This window comes from Sander lucioperca, chromosome 12 (genome assembly GCF_008315115.2).
Source record: "Sander lucioperca isolate FBNREF2018 chromosome 12, SLUC_FBN_1.2, whole genome shotgun sequence".
Lineage (NCBI taxonomy): Eukaryota > Metazoa > Chordata > Actinopteri > Perciformes > Percidae > Sander > Sander lucioperca.
The window spans coordinates 11,416,923-11,444,021 of NC_050184.1; the positions used below are offsets into that span (position 1 = coordinate 11,416,923).

Sequence of the window (27,099 nt, forward strand, 5' to 3'; positions counted from 1 at the left end):
CGGGAACAATCAGTGAGCATCTGGAGGCACCACAGCTATACCACCTCCTCCTCCTTCTCCTCCCACCTCCTGTATGATGGCCAGATAGCTGTGAGAGCAGGATCAACAGGAGGCATCCACTAAGCGCTACAGCATCCAGACGAACTCCTATCCAAAGTGACTGAGATATGCACTAGATTTATTCTGATGCTGAGAATGCACACTGGTGACACATTGTCTCAACACAGGAAATTACACATAACATTTAAGTTATTAACCACCAAGGCTGGATTGTCAATTGCTACTTACTACTATGACCAGGGCCTGCTGTGATATTACCTCCGCCAAGAAGATTGTTTTTCAGTTCAGATTGATTGTTTGTCAGCAGCATTATGGAAACTACTGGCCCAATTTTAATGGAACTTGGTGGAGTTTCCCCAAAATTTCCACTCCTTGGACAATAAACTGTACTGCATTTTTACCCACTTTAGTTCCTCTATGTATAGTTGATTAGTTGATGTATGGCAATAAAGTATCTTATCTGCCTTGAATTATCTCCAGGCCTGAGCCTTCCGCTATGGTAAACAGAGCTGGTAAACAGAAAAGGATGTGCACGCGGCGCACATCTGCACTTGCCAAACAGCCAATAGGAACGCATTATCTCTCTGAAATGACCTGTGATTGGCCAAAGTCCTCCATCACGTCTCGATTTTCTAAAGACTGAAAACAAAGCCAAGGAGGAGTTTATTTTAGAATTTTTGCCCAATGATGCCAAAAATAAACTGCCTACCCAAGCTTTAACATTGTGAGATAGGGCATGGCCTTGGCGGAGGTCTGCGGCCTCCGAGTGCCCTTCTTGTTTAAACATGGTACAGTGCCTGATTACAAAATTACAGCCACCTACAGTAGCTTCAACTAAGAACTTTGTGCTGACAGCTGCATGAAAATAATGAAAAGTGAAATCAAACTAGTTAAATTAGACAGAAAGTGAGCAAAAGGTAGCCTTTTAACTGATTAGATGCAACACCAATGTCTTTCTCTTGGATAAAGGGTGTGACGTAAACTTGTTGGATTTTCTGCAATAACAAAGAGTTGTCCCTTTTGTTGTCCTGCACTCTCAATGCCAAACAGTGAGTGGGAGTAAGACACATAGTCAATAAGTGCAACACAGACAAGCTGTGGCGAGCTGTCATGTACTCTGTGTCATTGCATAGTTAGTTTCCAACCAAACCAAACTAACTGCCAAAATGTCGCACAAGAAAAACTAATGAAACAAGCAAAGAGCTGATCCATTTGGATATAAAGTCCATGGCTCATTTCTACTCTACACTGAATGATCATTTGCACACATTAGTTTAAATAGACAATGTTTCGATCCTTGCTGGACCTTCATCAGGCAATATACGTAGGTAAATAAAATTTTTGAAAATTTAAAAATACATTCAAAAAACACATTATTTTTCTCATACTGTCTGTCTGAATATACCTGTATTCACCCTCTGTCTGAAACGCTCTATTTTAGCGCCTGTCTCTTTAAGACCCCCTCCTGAAGAAGCCCAGTCAGCTCTGATTGGTTAGGGTTTCCGGCTCTTCTGCATCTGCACTCTTGGCATCCCTGCACCGTCATTGCAGCCGGGGAATGACTGTAACGGCACTGTAACGGAACTTTCTACCTATATATAGGATAGTTGTGACATCACAACCGTACGGAAGTCCTGACGGCTCGTTTAAAGGCACAGTTTCTGAATACGGGCTGTCTGCATTTCTCTATGGATTTAGTGTTTTAATACTTCCACAGCTTTTATACAGCATATTTACCTGCTATAATCATACAGAGACATGATATTCCTGAAAGAACAATAATTATAATTTTATAACACTTACTCATACTCATCAGAATGCTTGACTGTCAAGTCACATGGCAGATTTTCCTTGTAAATGATCTGTCATTATGTTACCAGACAAAATATATATTTATTTGCACTGGAAAAGCAAATACATGTCCAAATCTAAGGGCATAAAAAGCATCCCAGGTCAGGTTGGAGATATAATCCCTCCACCTAGTCCTGGGTCTTCCCCCGAGGCCTCCTCCCAGCTGGACGTGCCTGGAACACCTTCCTAGGGACTGTGCTTCTCACCCTATCTATAAGGGAGACGCCAGCCACCCTCCTGAGGCAACCCATTTCGGCCGCTTCTACCCTGGATCGAGTTCTTTCGGCCATGACCCAGCCTTCATGACCATAGGTGAGGGTAGGAACGAAAACTGACCGGTATATCGAGAGCTTTGCCTTCTGGCTCAGCTCCCTTTTCGTCACAACGGTGCAATAAATTGAATGTAATACCGCCCCTGCTGCGCCGATTCTCCGACCAATCTCCCGCTCCATTGTCCCCTCACTCGCGAACAAGACCCCAAGGCATTTGAACTCCTTCACTTGGGGTAAGGACTCCATCGGTTTCCTGCTGAGAACCATGGCCTCAGATTTAGAGGTGCTGATCCTCATCCCAGCCGCTTCACACACGGCTGCGAACTGATCCAGTGAGTGCTGTAGGTCACAGGCCGATGATGCCATCAGGACCACGTCATCTGCAAAGAGCAGCGATGAGATCCCCAGCCCACCGAACTAAAACTCCTCCCCACCCCAACTATGCCTCAATATCCTGTCCATAAATATTACAAACAGGATTGGTGACAAAGCGCAGCCCTGGCGGAGGCCAACCCTCACTTGAAACGAGTCTGACTTACTGCCGAGAACCCGGACGCAGCTCTCGCTTTGGTCATACAGCGAGGTGTATTATGGTGATATAATAATACGAATAAAATGAGTGAATGGTGAAATCCTCTGCACAGTGGTAAAAACAAGTAAGTAAGACTCAGAATGATCAGATTCTGTCTGTTAGTCCAAAGTATGTGTGTTTACTGTGGAACATCGGACCTAATGTGAGGAGACATTTCATTTAAGAAGGCAGGAAACTTTGGCATCTTTTCCAGTGGGCTCTGAAGCTTGCCATGTTTCTTTTCTGTCTTCATGGTGAAACAGATGCAACAGGCTGTCAAAGATGCATCATCACTTGATGTATTCATGCTTACATTGGACCGCAGTAGAGCTAGAAACTGGATAATTCAGAAGACTGATCACTGTGTACAACACTTCTATGTGAGAAAGGCATTTTGAAATCATTTCCTCCCCTGCTCTCTACCTCGTTCCACAGAGAACCACTTGCATCCATGTTTGACAGTGATGTGCACACACCCACCCACACACAAACAGCATGAGATGATAACGGTCATCATGATACACACATCCCTTACGTGGCTGAGACAAAGTACTCTAATGGCTTGAATTTGTGCTGGTTGCCTACAGTATTCATGAGTCATAGTGAATTAGTTCATGCAGACCATTTATTGCAGGGGTGAATGTGCATGTTGTAATCTCACAGTTCCTGAGAACCTGACTAACAATTATGAGCTGCAGTGGCTCAAGCATTTTTCAAATTATAAAAAAAGAAATCTCCAAAACTTATATCCTAATTAAGTTGTTTAAGGAGACATATATAGGTCATATGCAGTTAATGTAGCTGGTAATACAAAAATCATACCCCAAATATACAGTAGGATAAGCTCCATCTGTTTCTGTGCAATATACGTAATCTTCTATCCTGATATAGGTAATTTCATATCTCAATAGCGATATATCGCGATATTCAATATATGTCTATATGAAATAACCAAACAGTAAAGCCTATTTTTCTTGACTAATGATAAGTTCTGAGTATTTTCTCATTTTATTTAGAATTTTAGTGAAAAATTAACATAACGTAAAGCATCGTGGACATGACGTAAATATTGCAGTAACGCAGTTTGGCCACTGTTTTTTCGACATTGTAATAGAAATGGTATAGAAAAATATATAGACATTTCTGTATGGTTTTGACAATCTTCGAATCGCCCAGCCCTAGCTCCGTCGTCACTATTCTGAACAGGACATAAACAGGAAGTAAATACAAAACAAATGTAACCACTGGTCCAACTGAGTAAGCAATTTTAACTCTTTTTTTTTCTGATAACTTTTGCATTTTCATTATTTTTTTCACATTTTATAGAACAAATATTTTACCGATCAAATGAAAACAAAATCTATAGTATATAAACATAGTAATTCTTGGTCAAAATTCTGAAAGTGATACAGACATGTTGTGAGACAGCTGTCATTTCTACATCAGCACTTTTAGATTACAATTAGCTGAGCTGAGGTGTTGCTGTTTGAGAAGCTGGATGAGAAAGACAGATAGAAAAAGGGAGCGAGACACAGAGCAGCTTACATGTAGACTGATACTCTGATTACTTGGACTAATTAAATAGTGAGGAATTACAAACAGTATTTAAAGAGCATGATTTCGATGATTTCCCTCTCACACTGGGCACAGATCAGCTGGGGTTCATGGAGTTGCAATGTTTGCACCGTGCCCCGCTTGTATTTGAACACTCATTTTGGAATGTATAAGCATTGCCATTAACAGAAGTAGATCTTACATCATTCACCTGAGATGGTTGTCACGGTTAAGTTGGCACAGTGAGTGTAAGCCTGGAGGACGACAAGACAAAACAATGGAAAGAAAGCCACATACAGTAGCCACACAACAACAGCTGGGTGCCAAATGCACACTATTTATATCTCAACATACTGTATATTCAGGACTAAAGTCTGCATGCACAAAAGCAAACATACATAATACATAATGCATACACTTTCATAGAACCGGTTATGCATTTTTCAGTGTAATACATTTCAATTATCATGAAATTGTGTGCATGTGCACCAGCATAACTCCTACTCTCAAAATAAGCCTTACAGTAAATGGAAGTTCACACATCAATCTTTGAATCTGTTTGAGAACAGAACCAGAAAACCTCATTCAGCACTGCTGAAGCAGCACTGTGTCTTAAGCACTGACATATGACATGCTGTAAGGCCGTAGTATTGCTGAGCCAGAGGCAGCTATTTTATGTTATGAATTTACTGGATAATTTGGATGACTATGTCAACTAATTTACCCACTAAGAATTTGTGATAAATTAATGATATTTACATCACAATTGTATTATGCAGCTAACATGCTACGATGATAGCCTGAGGTTTAAAACAACATTTCACTTGCTATCTAATATCAAAAAAGCGAAAATGTGTGAAAAGTGTAAATGCAACAGAGAAGCATTGGAGACAGATTGAAATCCCACAAATCAAACCACAATGTAGCTGTGTTATAACGCTGGTGAGTACAATATTATCTTAACCCATAGAAGTGCTAAATACAAATCTGCAAAAAATTAGACCTGAGTTGTAATAAACCAGAATCATCCTTTAAACAATTTAGGACAGAAAATGTAATAACTCTCTTTCCTTGTACCTTGTTTCTCTATAATAAATAATAATGTGTATGTGTCGTCTTCCCTCGGCTGTTTGCGAAACCACGTCCCTTAAATTATTCCATAAGGGAGATAGGTATTTTTGAATTGAACTGAATACATGACGTAATAAATCACGACACACAGAGCAGAAATCTAGGTGAGTTAAATTGTTAGGTGAGTTCTGATTATCACCTTGCTCTGATTAAGATCTAATGTTTGAGTTTTTCCTATCTAAGTCTGCATTAATCAGACTTTGAATGTAATCCATAAACATCTTCAAAGACAAAGCAGGAAGGATAAGCACAAAAGACAGAGACAAAGTGAAGCACCTCACCTTCGCTAATAGTTTCATTTCATCAGCAATCCAATGCTGTGCTGTCGGTGTGGTAATTATGTCTTGCCTTGGGGCCAATATGAGGCAGACACGGGTTAATGTGTTGTGAAGGCAAACGGAAAGTTTTCCGCAGCATTTAAGGCTTTGCTTTGAAATGTGATTCAATTCACCTGCTCTGATGAGACACAGTCTGCTTATTAATAAAATAATGTGCACCCAGTTGGAGAAGACAAACCTTTTTTTCCTCATCAGCTTTTAGTTAACAGTGGTGACTGGTTTCCTCCAGGATACAATATCAAGCCATCATCTGGAATCACTGGTGGTCTCACACTCACCTCCCAATCAAGAGAAAATTAAGAGCTCACCACATCGCTGACAAGACAATTACACACTGCCAATTCATTTTTACATTCACTATAAATACCTCAGTCACCATAGTACAACATATATTTATACCACTAACATTAAAAACTACTGTTGCGGTCATTTTTGTTCCTGCATAAGACATTTTCTTTTTTCTTTTTTTTTTTACATGAATAGTACTGAGAAGCTACTGTAATATCAGCTATGAAATCTGAAATCCAGGTTTGCTTGTGGTCCCAGTTCTGGAACAAGTGCTGTTATTATCTGAATACTGGTATAATAACACAGTTTAAAGTTTAATTGTATGTATGTAGGACCACCAAAAGCACAGCTTGGCAGGCCCTATGGATGCAACTTAGCTTCCATCAGAAATATAACGTTTGATAAGGTCATCTCAGTACAGCTCCAAAAAAAACCTAAACATATTCACCATATTTCTCCAAACAGCATAACTCAAGTGTTCGAAGTGACATAATTGAAATAGAGAAAAGGCCTTAAACAGCACAGATGCCTTGTGAATTTATTTTGACTTTATAATTGAGTTGAAATACATATTTTGTTATTTTTCACAGTGAATGCTATTTTCTATCAGCAGGACTTCTGTTGTACACACATTTCCACATTCCTCTGTGTTTTAAGACATTTTTCACTGTAATTGAGTAGGAAGTGGCCAAGGACTTTTGATCACCCTTACTGTTAGCTGGCTAATTTCATGATGTGTATATTAATGCACCAAATGGGAAAGCTTCAATTAGCATAGTGCTTGCTTCCTAAGTTGTTAAACATGACTTATGTTTTATGACTACCTATATGGACCATTTAAAAAGCCATGTTCCTCATGGACTTAATGACATGGTAAATCTAATATGCCTGGCTGGGAGGTTTGTGTGTTCACAGTACAGAGGGACTGTCCATAAACTCACATATGCTCAGGTTCAGTATTTCAGGCTCAAGGGCTACAGTATGGTCAAGGACATAGTCTGTGAATCAGGTGCTATTTTCCCAAACTGCAAATATTATATTAATGAAAAGTAGATTATTACTCTGGATAATTAGTCATGCTCTACAGTGAAAAGGTAAAAAGGCACTGCAATACCGTTAGAGAAAACAGGTAGGAGAAAACTTCACATTAATTTGTAAAAACTTAGTTTGATTTATTCTTAACAACGTACCCCCATTTTTTCCCATTTCATAATGTTGCCAGATGCTTTTTTTCACCTGCCAGCAATTGATGTTTCACATGAAGGCACCCCCAACAATCAAGTAGAAGTTTATAGTGCAATGGTAAGAACGTTATCCCACACCAGGTCCCATATGTGAACACATGCCAACTGTTTTTGTTGAAATATATAACCAAGCTAGAGGTACCAGTACAGACAATCAAACCCTGGGTCTCTGTGGGGGTGAGAAGTGTGACCAGTGTGCCCTTTAAACTGATATTAGTTTGATTAAGTTTCCTCTTACATATCGACTTTTCTGAAGTGCTCTGAACTTTTCTGTTTCAGTTGTTTTGATTTGAGCTTGTCATAGTGTTTGTACATTGCTGTACATATATAAAAGGTCACTTTGCTGAATTTTTTAGGTATATTTATATAGATGTGAAGAAGTGTCAACGTAGCTTTATATACCTCATCACATGACAATAAAATGTGTATTTATTTAATGTGTTTTATTGTGATGTATGGTCTTGATGCAGCAATTTCCCTTAACTCCAAGACAATTTTCTCCCGTGGGAGACAATAAAGTAACCTTAATCTAGGGCTGGGCGATAAATCGATAGCTCTGTCCCCGGCTGAGAGTCACCTATTCTCGGATAACTGAACCACCAGCTACCGCTGACCTGAAGGAGCACCATGTGGGGCACCAGAGGCGGTGTTGAGGAACTCTTTTGCAGCTCATCACATCTACTAAATGCCGCTGATACGACCGAGCTGTGACGGACGTCTGTAGTGGCTTAAACAACTAGCAATCGCCGCTCTGTAGCACGGAGCTCCTCTTCAACGTTTGTTTTTACCGCTAGTTACTATGAAGGAGCTTGCTACATGTATGCTACATTCAAGAGACCTTGGGATGTTAATGTACGTTACTCAGCAACATGTGAAAATAGGGGCAAGGTTGCGCAATGCGCAACGTTAAAATGATTTGAACTTTTAGCAAGGAACGAGAAGTGAATTACCTGTATGTGTGAAAACAGGTTTATCTCACACATCCGTTTTGTTGTTGTTGAATATATTTTTAGGCCATATCACCTAGCCCTACCTTAACCTTAAAAAACTGAAGTCATATGAACTTTGCAGAGCAGAAGCCGATTTATCTGGATACCGTGCACTTCAGACACTGCCCTAAATCCATGGTGTTCATTTCTGTGGCATGCAGGTTTCATATTTGTTTTCAGTACTGATTTCATGACTTTGTTAATTGTCTCCAGTTAAGGGTGAACTGAGCTATTGTTTTGTTAACATGACTATGCAGAGCAAAACCAAAAGCGCAGGTATGGACACTGCTGGCTTTGAGGGAACATTTTCACAGCACTGTATCTGTTTTGTGTTAAAGACATGGGGTGTGTCTGTAAAGTGATGCAACAAAGGCAACTCAAGCAATGTTTTCTTAAGCTAACTCACTCCTACTAACCATGAAATTCACACTAGATGATTAGCTGTTTTATGCGTATTACCTGGTGTTTCCCCATATGGCTTTGGTGGTTTGACAGTCTCTCCGAAACCGCCAGTGGCCTTGGTGGTGCTTAGCCTCTTGGGCTCTGGTGTGGTCACCACAGTGAACGTCCTTTGGGAGAGCCCGGTAGTAGTGCTAGTAGTTGTGGCCACTGTGGTAGTTGAGACCTTGGTGGACAGCGTTATGTTGGGCTCCGGTTTTCCGTCGTCGTCTATGCTATCTGTCCCTGTGGGTCCCCAGTCGATAAATCCGGCCACTGTGGTAGTCCGGCCCTCCTGAGACTTGTCATAACTGTCCCATTTCAGCTGCCTTCTGGCTCTAAGTAACAACCTCACTGAGTCTCCTCTGCTCCCTCTGGATAAAGCTGCTGGAGCTTTCGCTATTACAGCCAAAGGATCACCTGTCTCCATTTGAGAGTATCTCAACCGGCACTCCTTACACACTGCTTGTCCCTTATGTGCTGGCTTCCGATGCTTTTGACCCTTGACTTTTGGCCATATCCCTGCCTTGTTGTCTTGTGGTGGAGGGATAGGGTTGAGGAGGCGGCGGGCCAACGGGCTCACTGTTCTCCAGTGAAGCTTGTTGGGTATGTCCCAGAGCGGCTGCCAGCGAGGTCGAGAGCGAGGCACCGATTTAGGCGTGAGTTTGACCCCCATACCCTGACTGAGGGGGCTGCACACAGAGAAGTCCAGGGTGAGGTGGGTCATGGCCAGCAGGAGCCACACCCGGTGCCCCACACAGCTGCCTGGCCTCAAAGCAGACGGACTGCAGAGAAAGGAGAAAGTAAATGAGAGAAACGTTTTAGATTCAAACACAGTTCACTATATGTTCAAACCATACGAATCAGGTACCCTCCGTCTCCCACCTTCAAGCTAATGACCTGTTGTTAAGATTCACATCTGTATTCACCCTCCAATTGCACTCCTGGCAAAGTTCTACTCCACAACTTCTTAAATTCCTACTCAATTAAGCTTCGGTAATAATTAGCTTTGCAGAGCGCCTCTTGAATTGCAGTCTAAAGGTCAGACACCAAGTAAATGTTGTAAAACGTGAAAGATTATGGATTCAAACTCTGCACTCAACTGTCAAAAGCAGTGAGGACTTATCCTTGATGTTACAGATTCATATCAATCCTGGGATGATTACACCGACACACAAGGTCAGGCCTGGTTTAGCTGATCTTCATATTCTGCATTATCTCCCTCAGACACAAAGTCATCTGATTCCCAAAGGGCAATTTGATTATGCAGTGCAATGATGGGGAAGGTAACACACAATGCCGGCAGAAGAAACAGCATAACAAGTATATTGCAGAAATCTTAACGTATACAGCTACCGCATTAATGTATTCAAAACCAATGTATGTCCAAAGATGTCCTTTGTTACTGTATAAACCTCCCTTCTGCTCATCAACAAGATGGCAAGGTGATGGATAGGGTGGCTGTTTAGGCCAGGACCCTACAGTGGACTGATTTTACAGACAACCTTCAGTGGCCCCTGGGACAAAGCTACACAATGATTCCTAAGGGAGAAACCTCATTATGGGCTATCTTTCATCTCTGCTGTCCTTGGCCAAGTTAAGCCCACACGGACGACTCATTTTGAAAGCATCACAGAGGTGATGATAGATGGAAAAGTGTGAATGGGTTCATCGACTGTCTAAGGCGACACAAAGATGTCCGTCGTTCATGTTATCACCAAGTTATGTTTTTACAAGTCTCTAAGTGTTGTATAATACTGTAGTGACATTTGACAAGACAAACTGGGCTTCTGTTGGTAAAGTGGGTAAATTACTTGTCACATGCAAATCTACATTAGTGTGTTCAAATGTAAATGTAAATGTTCAGCAAATGGGACAAAGACAGTAGAGTTTGCACTAATCCCAGTGAAAGTTCACACCAAGTGATTTGATGGATTTTAACTGCTCTTCTATAGATTTAAAATATTGTTGGATGTCAAGTTTTATCAGAAATTCAATCTGTCAGACTCCTTGCATAACCTGTTGTCCTGTCAGTAAACGTGTTCTTGTTCTCTTTACTTGCACGAAATGGTAAAAAAAGAATCTGGATGTGATGTAAAAACGAGGATACAGGTAAGGCTGTGTTTGTAAAATGCAACAGCCTGACAGTGGCGTTAGTTTTTCACTTAAGTAAAGCGTCAAATTCTAGTTCAACAACAGAGTTTAGGATTATGATTTGTGGGTTGCATTTGAATTATTTTGAACAAATGTGCGGGTGATGGCTGGGTTCCTAGTTATAAACTAGTCAAACAAAGGTTTATTAACTATTTATTCAAAAGCAATTACAAAATAACATTAACAAATAACAAATTATCATTAAAACCATATGATCAATATAGAAAGGTGCATGTTATTATTAGGGCTGTCAAAATAACGTGTTCATTTTGATTAATTAATCTGAGAAAAAATAACGCGTTAAAAAAAATAACGCAGATTAATCCATTCCAGCCGTTCTAGCCACCATTGGACTGTAAATTTAAGGAGGGAGACGAGAATGTTCTGCCTGGATCATTAACTGGAACATTCACTTGTAAAAATCTTCTTCCTGCCAACCCTGGCTACCAAAATCTGGTGCCACTGATATGTCTGCGCTTCTCTCTGATGCTCTGAAACAGACGGCAACACAAACACCGCTGCACGTGACGCTAGTTAACACTATACTCGACAGCTATAGACATAGAGTAGACTCTATATATGTCTATATATCTACAGCAGCTAACGTTAGCCTACCGCTAGCTAGTAGCTGGATTAAAAACAGTTAAAATGCTGACAGCTAATGCTAAACGGTGTAGTATGTAATTAATTAGATTCATTTTTTTAATCGATTGACAGCCTTAGTTATTATAAATATCAACACTGTGCATGTCTCCTCCTAACTCCTGTTAAATCATATTAGACTAAGGCTATCCAAAGTTAATTTTTGTTTATTTTGTTTGTTAGATCATTGTTCATTTTTGAAAGTGTTAGGATCTTAATAAACACGCAGTTTTGTACTTGTTTTATGTTCTTGTTGCACTCATTACATCTCATCTAAACATATTTCTGTCATTCAAACAACTCTGGATTGTAGTTTAAAACTTCTATAATAACAGCCAACTTAATAAAATGTAGGGTTTTATTCAGACTTGGATCCATGGAGACAGAGACCAGAAACAGTCTTGGTTAGCACCGGCTAGCGGTTAGCGGTGAGCATGTTGAATGAATGGTGCTCTCATCCATCATTAACATGTGGCTAACTTTAAATTCAGGCATAATTAAGTATACTAGTATAAAATAACATTAGTACTTTAGACTAAAAATGTAAGTGATGTTTAGTCAACATGTTTTATAGACACACTGACTACAAGTATGAGTCATTCTGAACAATGTTTTTATTACTCACCCCACCTTCCATTGGACTTGTGAAGGCCAAGCAAACCACTAACTGATAAATAATTTAGAATGGCATTTTAATTGAGCCATAAATGGTGACGGATCTGGTCATTAAAGAGCAGTGACAAGGTCAGTGTATTATTGACAGTTAGAAATATGGATAATAATAATAATAATAATGTCGTGCCAGTGTTTTGGCTGTGACCTCAGACTGAGATCCTGGCACTTCCCAAATCAACACACTCGAGGTGACTCAAGTTTAACTCTCCAGGCCACATTTATACGATATCTGATAAGGAAAGTGTTAATGATCATAAATATGAATATATGACATGGAGCAGGGTGAAAAGAAGAGCTGTAAAATGTCCATGTTGGCCATGTTTGTTAAGCACCTTACTTTTGACCGTGCTGGGCTCAAACATGGCCAATGAGAAGAGTAAAGAGTATCCTGGAAGAGCAGCCATGGCAACAGAAGTTATCGGACCAAAAAGAAAACCCATAATAATACAGAACTGAGGTGAATCCTGTGGTTTAAGATAGTTGAGTTGATTATATGGTTTGTACAAGATGGCCGAGTCTGTTCTGTTGAGGTATCAACAGAAGTGGAACTGCTTTAGTAGCAAACCACTGAATGAAGACCACAGATCACTGAAAGGGGAATCAAGCTGGGTACTGATTTTCTAGAAAATGGGTACATTTTCTTATAAGAAATATTTAACATTACTACTGAATACATTAGCTGTAACACAGTAATGATCTAACTCATCAGAGAAATGAGCTTTGATGCTAAAGAATTCATAAATAAAAAAGGTAAATATTCATGTTTTTCCCCAACGGTAAACAGTAATATAAAATGTTAGTTATGGTAGTTTTCACGGCTGCACCAACATCATCTTTAGGATCACAATCAATCAAGGCCAACTTTCTTTCAACGTGTCTTCTTTTTTAACTGTGAAAAAGGTCCAGACCACGGACATTGCTTAGTCTTCACTTCAGCATGTAAATTCTGTGCTGCATTACTGGATCACAAACACAGCGTGGCAAAAAAAAACCACAAATAAAAACACACACACAAAAGCACTGCCCCGACAGACACAACAGCAGCTAGACGGAAATAATCATCGATTGTTGACATCGGGCCAGTTTTGCTCATCCGACCGATGCCGATGTATGAAAAAAAAGACTAACATCGGCCGATATCGATGTGACTGACGAGTTATCATGCATCCCTACTCTTAATTGGTAGGAGGAGGAGGTCACACACTCAGGTCCCACTGACAAACAATAAACAGTATTTTGTAATAACTATTATTAAGTGACTGAAGCACATAAAATCGACAGTTTTTATCTGTCAGCCTATTTTGTTGCCTGTCTGATCAATATTAAATATTAAAATTGGTACTTACTCGTTCAAAGTTATAAATGCAATTGATAATAATTCCAGCAAGAACACATGCTACAGATAAAATGGACAGTAAAATATTTTTTTGTAAGACCAGTAGTTGCATCATTTAAGAGCGAGACTAATATTCTTTGACATCCCACATAATGAAAATATAATTTGGAAATATACTGCACAGATGGCAGATAAAGTGCAGTATTCACAGCGCAAACATACCAGATTGCTTTCTGGTGGGAATGTGTGTCTGGTGTCCTATTTTATAAGCACATGCTCCATCATGCCATCATTACTAACTTCAGTATATAGTTAAGCCTCAACAATATGGCAGGAAATCCCTTTAGTGAAGATTGTGACATCTCCAGATTCTGAGCATGTACTGTCCCCGCCTCCCATTTCTATCCTCACAAAGCATTGTGATTGTACATGGAGTAGCAGTGGGGCACACAGGCAGATGGATTTTCATTGAAAAACCACATTTAGCTGAAAAATTGGAGGAGGACACATTCCTATGCAAGTTTATTGATGGAATGGGGGAAAGTTAAAGTTGACTGTAAGCTACTTTATATGCATTATTCGGGCAGTATTCATTGACCCAACAGGCTACTCAAGTCCTGGATTTCAGTATGCCAGGTCCATTCTAGAGCCAGACATACAGGGAATGAAATTACTTTGTGAAGTTATGGAGCAAACAGTTAATTAGTGTGTCTGTTGGCCTGGAGGACTCAGGTTTGAAGGTCAGCAGAAGACTTGCTGGAATGATGATTTTAACCAAGACTTGCCATACCGCGGATGAAAGAGGCAACCTGGGCTTCTGCTCACAGACACACCAGGCAAAACAAAATCCCTGTGCATCACACATACACACTCCTGGAGCCTCTACCATCAAAATATACACAGACAATATTGTTTGTATAAGCCATGTTTGTTGTTATCTCTCATTGTTTTCCGTGTATCTATTTATCCAGGGGCCATGATGCCTACCATATGTTAAATTATAAATTTGGAAATTATAGCCAGAGCTGAGAGAAACACTGTGTGTGTGTGTGTGTGTGTGTGTGTGTGTGTGTGTGTGTGTGTGTGTGTGTCTGTGTGTGTGTGTGTGTGTGTGTGCGTATGTGTGATCCCTGAACCTCTGGTGTCCTTCATCAACCTCAAGAAATGTAGAATTTCAACAGAAAGCAAGTGATGTAACAGTGTGTGTGAGATGTGATATTTCGGAGCAATATATTTGGATTATGCTTCTCAGCCCAAATAGGAAAAAGCGCTGGAGGAGGGTTCACCAAGCTTCACTTCTCACTCTCTCCTCTTTGCCAGTTTAAGCTGTACTATATTGAGTAAATCTACGTCGAACTTATTCTGCAGCTTCTTAAATGCCACTGTCACGGGGGTTAGGATTAGGTCCTGACAGGAACTCCAAATTAAACACATGATCTTCATGCTTCACAACCACAGTCTGCAGTGCATAATTAGGGCCTGTTTTATTAAATCATAATTGGCATATGACTCAAGCTCTGATTTCTACAACTAAATTGCATTTGAGAGTTAGTCATGGATAAAAAACATTCTGCAACTATGTTTACAACATGCCTTTGGCCAAATAGCTGTCCAAAAAGTGGAGAGTTTGCACATAAAAAAAAAAAAAAAAAAAAAAACTGAAAATAAGGTTTACAAAGTAGAACTGAAAACTTTGCCAGCAGAGTTAAAGCACACGCTAATGCCAGAACCAAAGTGAACATTTGTATGATTATCCGTCACTTTCCTCCACTTTGGTTTAAAACCCACACTGCACTGCTGTACGAACAGGGAAAACATTAGACTGAGTAATCCATTGCACACAATACTTAATACAATTTACCTGGCCTCCTTGAAACTAGAAAGCTCCCATAACCAACATAATGCCATCAAAAGACCAAATTGAATGAAGAGTAGCCTTTGAAGTCTGTGAAAGATTCACAGCATAATCCTGAATCAAATGCTTGAGCAAAGGGTGAGAGCGGTTAATAAAAAAGGCCATTCACACAGATGGAAAATACAGGTTGCTTTGCATAGCAGGGCGTTGTCTAGTCCTATATGTCATATTGTTGACATATGAAGTGCTTTACTGTGGTTTGCACTGTTTCATGATTTCCAGCCTATTGTTTTTTCACTCTTTCATGATCTGTGAATTGAGCTATAGCACATTTGAGGGTTCTCGTTCTCAGCAGCACAATGACTAAGGCACTCTAGACGAAGTAATTGCATTTCCTTCTCTCTGCTCCATACAGTATGTAGTATCAGCTGAAGGGTTTCATATATAGATGTTGAAACTGATTTAAATGTACCTAAGTGGCAGACACATGCTGTTTATACTCTGTAGTTGGAGGATGGCTGGGTCAAGGCAAAGTGAAGTTATAGATCATTGAGATACAACACAGATACTCTCCATCACCAACATGGAAAATGCCAAGATGAGCATGGATTTCTTCAGGGTATAAAATCAGGTCAAGAGTTACAAACTGCTATGAAAATCCCATGATGACCCAAGCCTTATACATCATCTTACTCATAGTTCACTTATAGTTCACAGTCAGCACTGTTTTCTGTATATCGCTTAATACTAATACAACTGTACCATCTGTGTTTTAACTCCATAGCATTACTCGTATCATGTGTATGAAGTCAGCAACACTGATATGATGCAATGTAACCTTTACGTGTGCAAGTGCTAATTTAAGCAGAGTCATGCATGTAGAGGCATACACTTTATAGACTTTTATCCAGGACAGTTGCACAAAAACACACAAACTGAATGATAAACATCAATGTAGATATGCAACAACAAACCTTTTTCAGAGATGACATACGGTTAGCATGTCGTATAGATCGTAACCCCTGTCTCCATTCTAAAATGGTCTTCGGCGTCGGACAGTGTTGTAGTACTCGAGATTGGCTTTGGTCTCAAGACCACTTTTAGAAGGTCTCAGTCTCGCCTCGGAATCAATCACATCTTTACTCGGCCTTGTCTTGGTCTCGGATAAAGAGGACTCAGGATTTTATTTCAAGATCGGTCAAGACCAAAACTGCAGGGATATCACTAAATTGCCTGTGTATCGTCTGATTTGTGTGTTCACATCATTACTGATAATGGATGTAAAACTTCCTGCTTCAAATGCAACCAATAACTTCACTCATTTCTAGTTTGAATGTGTTACTGTTAACCCCCCGCTGTTGGATGCTGTCCTCCTCTCCTACTTCAATGCCTAAGAATCTATCTCTCTCTCTCCCTGACGCTGTCTTTCACTGGTTGAAGCCTGAAAATATTGTAAACAAATTAAAAACATAACTAATTACACGGGTCGGACTGTTCAGCTCTGTTTCAGACTGATACCTCCGGTTCACACCTGCCTTTTTTAGTCGCAGAAAATACTTTTCTATACTCATCTAGATTGAAGCAGCAAACATTCAGTGTAAGAGTAAAAAATGAATTATTTATAATACGTTTATTTGACTCACAGCTGCTACATAGTGTTTTGACCTCGACAACCCAACTGCATTTTACCGTAAACTTGCGACTAGTTAACTTTCTAAAGCAGGCGCAATCGCTTGTTTGCTAAGAGTCGGGTCGGTGATTGTGAATGTGTGATTGTGTAAAGGTGTTCACGAGATAGATACCAACCTTTCGTGAACTTGTGAATTTCGCCAGCCGTCTTCTCTCCTTTACGAAGACAGACGCTGTGTGCACAGTGGGCTCGATGGTGTTTTAAGCCTCCAACATCGCCTTACAGGCAGCTAACCCTCACCTTAACACTAACATAACTTCAGCCGTGCTGCCTGAAAAGCGACGTTGGGGGCTAAAAACATCAAACACCGCACGGTGGGAGGAGCTGTGTGTGTGTGTGTGTGTGTGTGTGTGTGTGTGTGTGTGTGTGTGTGTGTGTGTGTGTGTATGTGAGCGAGACACAAGTGACAGAGAGACGGAGGAGAGCAGGGAAAGGAAATGCAGAAGAACGTGTTTTAAATAACGTTGAAAAAAAAATTAATAACGAAACGCAATGTGCGGCGGCCGGTGCTGATAGTGTGGCGCACCACCACACATTAGTCTATGTGTGGGAAACACTGTCATGGTAATGACTTGGTCTCGGTTTAGGTGGTCTTGAATACAACACTGGCGTCGGATGTTAATAGCTTATTCTATTCCAGCTGTCCACTGACTCCCAGTCAATGTTGAGACCAGGTTTGTGATGGTGTTCACAGAGCATTGCTCCACAAAAAAGCTACTGAGGGGAACTCAGGGGATTATTTTGTCACACATATTTTCCAGCTTTTGTTATCATTAATGTTCTTAATGTATTTTGGTTAAAACATTGTTAGTGAATAGAGGAACCTGAGTAGAATATTGATTTGCAGTAGTAACTACGGATCAAATCAGTAGTATCTAAATGGATGATCTAATCAGAAAGTATGTGACACGTTGTATCCAGTGACAGTCACCATTTTGTCTCAATGACGAGGAAGCACATCACATACTTAAGGCTTGCAACATGTCAGGCACCTTGAAAATGGCGAGCAATGCCCAATGCTTGATGATTCTGCTCTTCCCCCAGAAAAGATCAAAGCAGTTGAGTGCTGTGTAGGCTATTATGCGCAGGAATTCTGCAAACCAAGTGCCAGTGGGGCATAGATAAGCAAAGAAACAAAGGGCAGGATATACAATAGTCTCTGTGAATGAGGCCAACTTTAAAGGCTCTTCTGAAGCCTTTTTAAAATGCTTCACAGAGCCTCGATGTTTTAGTAATCATAAGAAGTCAAGCTTAACAAAAAGTGGCAAAACAGTACAGAATACATTAAAGTAGCACTGCACAAAGGGCTTATTAAAACAGTCTAAATTTAGAGCCAAATTCCTTCCTTACAGTGTATATAAATATATAAATCATACATTCAATACGTCACGTCATCCACAAGCGAACGTCATCCACAAGCGACAGCAGTCGGCGGGGACGAGGCAGCCGGCAGCTGCCTTCAACCTCCTACCTAACAGTCGGCTCTATCGCCTAGTTTTTATTATACTAATAAAGTGTTTTTAAAACCAAAGATACATTTTTACGTGTAAGTAAGTATTAGCCTCACGCTAATTTATCAAGACTAGGCCTACCGGCTAAACTAACGCTAGCTTCATGGCAACCTCTACACCTGGCGAGTCCCCACTCCCCCTCAGGATTTCCTCGTTGTTCAATAATACAAACAAAGAAATTGCTGACCTCAGGGAAGATGTAGGTGGCCTACACTGCCTGGATCGGCCAAATGACAACGTTCCTCAAAAACAATCTCCACAACCGAACGGTAAGCAATCTTCCTCTTCTTTTCCCTGCCCATCTGAAACCGACACTGACTGTTTTTCTCCCGTCACCGGCTATCCACACCCCCCCACTCCTCGTCCGCTCTTCCCCCTAACCACAGTAATTATTGGGGACTCCATCACTAGAGACCTATGGTTTCATAATGCTGTCACACACTGTTTTCCCGGAGCCAAAGTTGCAGACATCCTGGCTAAAGTTATGGACCTGATACCCTCATTTCCGACCTCTATCAAACGCATCGTGGTCCATTGTGGACATAACGACATGTCCACTCGGATTCAGGAGTGTGAGCGCACAAGGCGAGACTTTACCACTCTCATTGAGGCTTTAAAAAGCACTGGGAAGTCGGTTTTTATTTCGGGCCCACTTCCATCTCTAGGTCGCGGATCATGCCTCTTTAGTAGACTACTCTCCCTTAACACCTGGCTCTAGCTCACATGCAGCATTCACAAGATAGGTTTTATTGACAACTTCAATCTGTTTTGGGAACGTGGCTCCCTGTTCAGCAGGGATGGGATTAATCCCAATACACACGGAAGCCAGATGCTACGTGGAAATTTGCACCACGCCCTGCATACCCAGACCTCTGATTGACTGTTTACATCCCGTAAACACTCCCACAAGCACACTGACCAGACACACTCTCCCAAAGTCAATAATCAGAGATACAGCGCTACACGCCCCTCTGTGCTCCCTTCAGAGCAATCACCCATTCATAATCCCATAACCACCGTGTCTGTCCCCCGACTGAGACCGTTTAAACCAAACGCTAACAAAAGAGGTGCTATACTAAACAACCTAATTGGAATTACAACAACCACTGCAACGATAGAACAGAATAGGAAAATCAAATGTGGACTATTAAATATTAGATCTCTGTCATCGAAAGCATTATTGGTAAACTAATTGATATCAGATAACCACATTGATTTATTCTGCCTCACCGAAACCTGGCTGGGCCATGACGAATATGTTAGTTTAAACGAAGCCACTCCTCCCAGTCATAATAATACCCAAATTCCACGAGGCTCAGGCCGAGGAGGGAGAGTTGCAGCCATATTTGACTCGAGCCTGTTAATTAATCCTAAACCTAAACTAAATTATAACTCGTTTGAAAGCCTTGTTCTTAATCTTCAACACCCAACATGGAAAACAGTACAGCCAATTATATTTGTTGTTGTTTACCGAGCACCAGGTCCATATTCTGAGTTTTTATCTGAATTCTCAGAGTTTTTATCATGCGTAGTCCTTCAATCAGACAAAGTACTTATTGTAGGTGATTTTAATATCCATGTGGACATTGACAGCAATAGCCTTAGTACTGCTTTCAATTCACTGCTAGATTCTATTGGTTTCAGTCAGAGGGTGCATAAGGCCACGCACTGTTTTAACCACACCCTCGACCTTGTGCTAGAATATGGCATCAAAATTGACGATTTAATAGTATTTCCGCAGAATCCTTTATTATCAGACCATTTTTTAATAACTTTCGAATTCCTACTACCAGACTATACGAAATTAAATAAAAGTTTCTACACTAGATGCTTATCTGACAGTGCTATAGCTAAATTTAAGGAAGATATTCCAACAGCACTTAACTCAATGTCATGCCTTAATATAACAGAGGACTGTTATGTTAACTTTAGTCCCTCCCAACTTGATAACTTTGTAGACGCTGCTACGGCCTGCCTACGGACTACTTTAGACTCGGTTGCTCCTATCAAAAAGAAGATGATGAAGGAAAGGAAACTAGCACCTTGGTATAACTCCCAAACTCGCAAATTAAAACAAATCTCACGAAAACTTGAAAGTAAATGGCGTTCCACCAAACTGGAAGAATCTCGTGTGGATTGGCAAGATAGTCTAAAAAATTATAGGAGGGCCCTCAGAAATGCCAGATCAGACTATTACTCAACACTAATAGAAGAAAATAAGAACAACCCAAGGTTTCTTTTCAGCACTGTAGCCAGGCTGACAAAGAGTCATAGCTCTGTTGAGCCATCTATTCCTATAGCTCTGAGCAGTGATGACTTCATGACCTTTTTTAATGATAAAATTGTAACAATTAGAGAAAAAATTCATCACCTTCTGCCCACAGCTTCTAACGGCTCACCATTGGGCGCAGGAGGGCTAGAGAGAACGATAAGACCTGATACTTATTTAGACGGCTTTTATCCTTTAGACCTCCAACAATTAATGTTAAGGGTCTCTTCAGCTAAGCCAACTAACTGTCTCTTAGACCCCATTCCAACGAGGCTACTTAAAGAAGCACTACCCGTGGTCAATACCACATTACTAGATACGATCAATATGTCCTTATTAACGGGTCACGTACCGCAGTCTTTTAAAGTAGCTGTGATAAAACCTATTCTGAAAAAACCCACCCTCGACCCTGAGGTCTTAGCCAACTATAGACCTATATCTAACCTCCCGTTTCTCTCCAAAATCCTTGAGAAGGTAGTCGCTAATCAATTGTGTGACTTTCTGCATAGAAATAGTCTATTTGAAGACTTTCAGTCAGGATTTAGAATGCATCATAGCACAGAGACGGCACTGGTGAAAATCACTAACGACCTTCTAACTGCTGCTGACAAAGGACTTGTCTCCGTACTTGTCTTATTAGATCTTAGTGCTGCATTCGACACTATTGACCATACCATCCTCTTACAGAGACTGGAACATTTAGTTGGCATTAAAGGAATCGCACTAAGCTGGTTTAAGTCCTATTTTTCTGAGCGATCCCAATTTGTTAATATTAACGATAAACCATCCAAATACGCTAAAGTTAGCCATGGCGTTCCTCAAGGCTCAGTGCTTGGACCAATTCTATTCTCTTTATATATGCTTCCTCTAGGCAATATTATTAGGAAACAATCAATTAACTTTCACTGTTACGCAGACGACACCCAATTATATCTGTCAATTAAGCCAGACGAAAGCGGTCAGTTAGCTAAACTTCAAGCGTGCATTAAAGATATAAAATCCTGGATGACCCACAATTTTCTGATGTTAAACTCAAACAAAACGGAAGTTATTGTGCTGGGACCCAAGCACCACCGAACTTCATTATCTAAATATATAGCTACCCTAGATGGTATTGCCCTGGCCTCCAGCACTACTGTCAGAAATCTAGGAATCATTTTTGACCAGGATCTATCCTTTAACGCCCACTTAAAACAAACCTCAAGAACAGCCTTTTTCCATCTTCGTACCACTGCCAAAATCAGGAACATCCTGTCTCAAAACGATGCTGAAAAACTAGTCCATGCATTCGTAACTTCCCGGCTGGACTACTGTAATTCTTTACTATCAGGCTGCTCAAATAAGTCCCTCAAGACCCTCCAGCTGATCCAGAATGCTGCAGCACGTGTTCTGACAAGAACTAACAAAAGAGATCACATTTCTCCTGTATTAGCTTCTCTGCATTGGCTTCCTGTAAAATCCAGGATTGAATTTAAAATCCTTCTCCTGACCTACAAAGCACTAAATGGTCAAGCACCATCATACATAGAAGAGCTCTTAGTACCTTATTGTCCCACTAGAGCACTGCGCTCCCAGAACTCAGAGCTACTTGTGGTTCCTAGAGTCTCTAAAAGTAGAATGGGGGCCAGAGCCTTCAGCTACCAGGCTCCTCTCCTGTGGAACCAGCTCCCAACTTGGGTTCGGGGGGCTGACACCGTCGCCACATTTAAGAATAAACTGAAAACCATCATCTTTGATAAAGCTTATAGTTAGGGAGTGAGGAGTTGCAGCATAGTAGAGTAGAGTAGAGGGAGGCAGGAAGTACAAGCCCGTTCCGGCAGGGGAGAGTACGAGCCCGGTCCAGGGCCCCTCTCTTTAGCCTGCCTCTCTTAGTTATGCTATTATAACTCTAGACTGCTGTGGGAAGCTCCTTCCAAGGACACAATGAGCCGCTCCCTCTTCTCTCTTTTCACTTGTCTCCTTTTGTGTGCATCTTAGTCCCAGAAATGCCTGTTACTAACCTAGCTCTGGGGAGTTTTCTCCCCGGAGTCCCTTTGCTTCTTCTTCACCCAGAACATCGCCTTGGAATTGGGTGGCACCTACACCGGGGTCCTGGGTGCAGCTGACGCTATGGACTTACTACACCCTGCTACGCTCTGCGTTTCCCCACAGTGTCCGACTGCGTCCTGCCGCGTCCAACCGCGTCCACCCAGGCTGCTGTGCCACACTACACCCCGTAACGCCCTGCTGTGCCCTACTATGACATGAACTACTACGACTACCATTGTGATCACTGTTTCACTATCTTTATTATGACTATTATTGCCACCATTCACCACTCCCCCAACTGGTGCCGTCAGACACCGCCTACCAAGAGTCTGGGTCTGTCCGAGGTTTCTTCCTAACAAAAAAGGGAGTTTTTCCTTGCCACTGTCGCAATAGCTACTGCTAATGCTTGCTCTTGAGGCAACCACTGTAATAGTTGGGGCTTCGTAAAGTACAGAGTTTGGTCTAGACCTACTCTATCTGTAAAGTGTCTCGAGATAACTCTTGTTATGATTTGATACTATAAATAAAATTGAATTGAATTGAATTGAATTGAATTATTGTCCTGAGATTACAAGGTGCTAATGAAGGATTATCTGACTCTTTGAACTCATCCGTTGCGTCATGTTAGACCCTGTCAAACAAAACTATTATCTCTGCAGCTAATCAAATATTGCACCTAATTATTGTGTTCTGCACTGTATCTCTGGCCCACTTCCTGTGTCATCATCACACTGTGATCCCTTGTGCAAAGTAGGTCTTAATTAGAACTTCTTGGGAGTTTGCAGAAGTGAGGCCTCAGCAGATAGGCTTCCCACCTGAGGGAGGTGAAAAAGGCAATGGCTTCTTCAATCCCCTCGCCCTGCGCCCCCAGCCTGCCATCAATAGACATTTTATCAGCACGGTCTCGACAGCCCTGCCACTGAGCACACTTCATTTTCTAGCCAACACAGCCATTGAAACGTGCCCTGTTGAAGGTGACTCCACCTCTGATGAAAAGCTGGGTGTGATGGCAGACGCTACCTTCCAGGAAGGATTTAAACTGAATCAGTGGGTTGTTGTTTTTTAACCTCTCAGTGGGGGTTTTCCTGCCTCGGAAAAGGTGCTGCTATCAGCCTTGTGTTAACAATTTCAGAGTTTTTTATTCAGGGTAGCACTAGCAATTGATAGAGCATTTACACGCTGAACTATGGTATCCATGTCTTTCCCAAACACTTCTAAAAATGGCACTTGGAAGAAGAAAAAAAAGATTCACTGGGGAAAAGGTTCACCAGCTACAGTTCATGAAGTTCCAAGCTGCAGTGGGTTTTCTCTGGTGGGTCCAAACAGACACAGCAAGAGTTTAAAATAAGAAGGTCTGCATCTCAAAAAATAATGTTTTCACTAAATTGACTTTTTTGGTTTTGTGTGCAACACTAGTAAATGCATCAGCTTTCTTGAATTATTGTAATAAAGGATATTCAATAAATATAAATGATGATAATCTCTTAAACTTGCAACTTAGATTTTGCCGATGTTCGTTAGCGCCGCAGAGTCATGTAATCACGACTTCATTACGTTTCATAAAATTCTGAAGCAGCGGTGGAAAAATGTATATAACGGAAACACTGACGCTGTCCTAGTTGAGGTACTCTTTAGCTGTATGAATACAATCTTAAATTTCAATTAATATGAGGACGTTAACAGTAACATTCACTAAATACTAATTTGTTACTTAATTTTATCCCAACAGGGGTGTTTTAAAGTCGAGTAATATATTTGGGAACAGAGAACCACAGTCAGTATGTTAGGATGAATCCTTCGATTCCCCCAAAACTTTCTGTACCTCATTCAGGGATAATATATGCAAAATAATTTTTTTAGAATTCTGTCTGGTTTCAGGAACAAAATATAAAGGAACTTCTCCACCTGTGATTCATGCTTTTGTGCTGAACTGCTGTATCATAACCACTTTCAGATGCGGAAGCCTCTGGGCTTAACCAAACACTTGAACTGAACAAAACAGATTCTACTGCTGGTTTCAACACAATAACGATTACCTAGTTAAAATCAGTCACTATGTTGACATTGGTAATAGTCTTATTGTGCTTTCCTTTTTATATGAAATATACCAATTAAAATAAGATTCCTGCTCTTTCACTGAACAGTTGTAGTTTATTTTATTAGAGCAAAACATGAGGAAAATCTGAAACCAGTAACATGTCTCCATGCCATTTTAAATCACATTTTATAAAAGCTGAAAAAGACTTCCTGGTCATGATCTAAGTAGGTTATCCATAACATGTTATTATGATTATCATAATGTTACAATTTCACATCTGGTTAGTATCAGTTAGTGGATACATGTTTCATATTTAACAAACGGCTACACCATATACTGTATATGCACTATGGGGGAACATCTGAAAGAATATGATGTTCATCATTCCTTTGAAAGTGTATGCACAATCAAATATGTTTCCAGTTGGAAAACATCCTTTTGGCATTCAGTGCCTGTGTGGATCTTGTATTAGAAGTTATTCATAGCCAGGTTGTCTGAAAAACATGACACTGTCATGGCTTTCCTCAAAAGCCTCCAGGGGATGTGTGGGTTGGTTAAGTCTTTCTTTAATATCATACCTTTTGATGCATCCTATTTATTAAGTCCAGTAGCTGTGTTGCTACATTAAACAATTTTAAAGGATTATGGATTGAGAATACACTAAAGACAGTGGGATGCTGGTTGTGAGCTTATACAATGTGTTTCCATTCATTCCACCTTCCCTGATTCTGCCAGCCCCAAGCACAGCCTGTTCACACTGGGGAGAAGACTCTTAAAATAGAGATTGGGGGGGGATATGCAGTATGCATTTGCATTACCCTAAGAGAGCGACAGAGATGGAGAAAGAAAAGAGAGAACAGGGAAGGATCTGTGTGGCAGTTTTAGCCCTAGAGGGTGGAGGGGGGGGGGGGTCTAACATCCAGGCCATAGAACAAGGATACTTATCCTTTCAGATGACTCACTGTGAGGGCACGCACACAGGAGTGCAGATTGGACCCCACTGGCAAAGCAAGCTGCATTTGACTGCTTCATCAAACTACAACAATGCCACCTCAAATGTGTGTGTGTGTGTGTGTGCGCGAGAGTGAGGGGGGGGGATTATATACAGTATATACAGTATATATATCAGAGACCTGAAAGAAATTATTGGAATGAATTTCTGATGTCACATGCATGCAAAATCACATATAATAGAGAACTGGGGTGCGGACATCACCTCGGGGCCAGCCAGAGATTCAGTTCCAATGCCATCTCATATTGGATCTTTCTATGTGTTATAAACCATTGTTGAAATGTTTTTTACTGCTTATGAATGCTAAATAGGGGGACTTAAAGCAAAGTGTCACCCATTTGTTTTTTCAGGTTTTCTGAAAAAGTCATGTACTTTCCACATTCTAACATAAAAGTATACAATGTTTCCACAGAATTTGATTCTTTTTGTGGTGCTAGCTGAATGGGGGGTGCTAATAACTTCTTTGAACAGTTGGGTCTTCATGATTCACAGCGTTGCGTTAAGAACATAGATAGATTAAGTTATTAAAGTTAACTCGAATGTATCAATTTTGGACAAATTGGAAATATGTGCAGAGGTGTTCATGATACTAGCCATTCGTAAACTCTGGATTGATTCCATTCAGGAATTCGACCAGCCATCCTCTCTGTGGGGAAAAGCTAACAACAACTTTCTCCCGCGCATTACCATGTTTCAATTCAGAGTGTGTACTATTCAGAGAGGGGTCAGTTGTCAATGTGTTTGTGAGAAAAGAGAGCGAGAGTGGGGCAAGGAGGGGCTGAATGAATCAATGCACTGAGCGCAGCTCTACAATGACATAAGATTTAACACCCCAAAAAAATCAAGATGTAGCGGGGCCAGCACAAATAAATCAATGTATGGGAAACACAGAGCGAGGGGAGATTGTTCACTAGCTAATCGATGGCGGTGGTGGCAGCGCTTGCTATTAGAGGTTGAAATTTGTGAGCGTCACAGGTGTTACAGGAGTTAAAGGTAGAGTCAGCAATTCTGGAGAAAGATTGATATTTAAACACAACACCCAAACAAATACATATTTTTATACCAAGTTGGCAAGGTTATATCTTTATGTTTTATTATTATAGCTCCGTTCCTCGTGGGCCAGAATGTGGAAGAGGGAGAGTATCCAGAAGAG

General features: G+C 40.8%; 1 protein-coding gene across 1 annotated transcript in view; it reads right to left on the reverse strand.

The window, feature by feature from the left end:
- The window catches only part of ajap1 (adherens junctions associated protein 1), a 61,911-nt gene that overhangs the window by 19,654 nt on the left and 15,158 nt on the right, over positions 1 to 27,099 (reverse strand). The window contains exon 2 of the mRNA XM_031286603.2: positions 8,758 to 9,521. Within this exon, the coding sequence (XP_031142463.1) occupies positions 8,758 to 9,521 (764 nt within the window). The remainder of the gene's footprint in view (positions 1 to 8,757; positions 9,522 to 27,099) is intronic.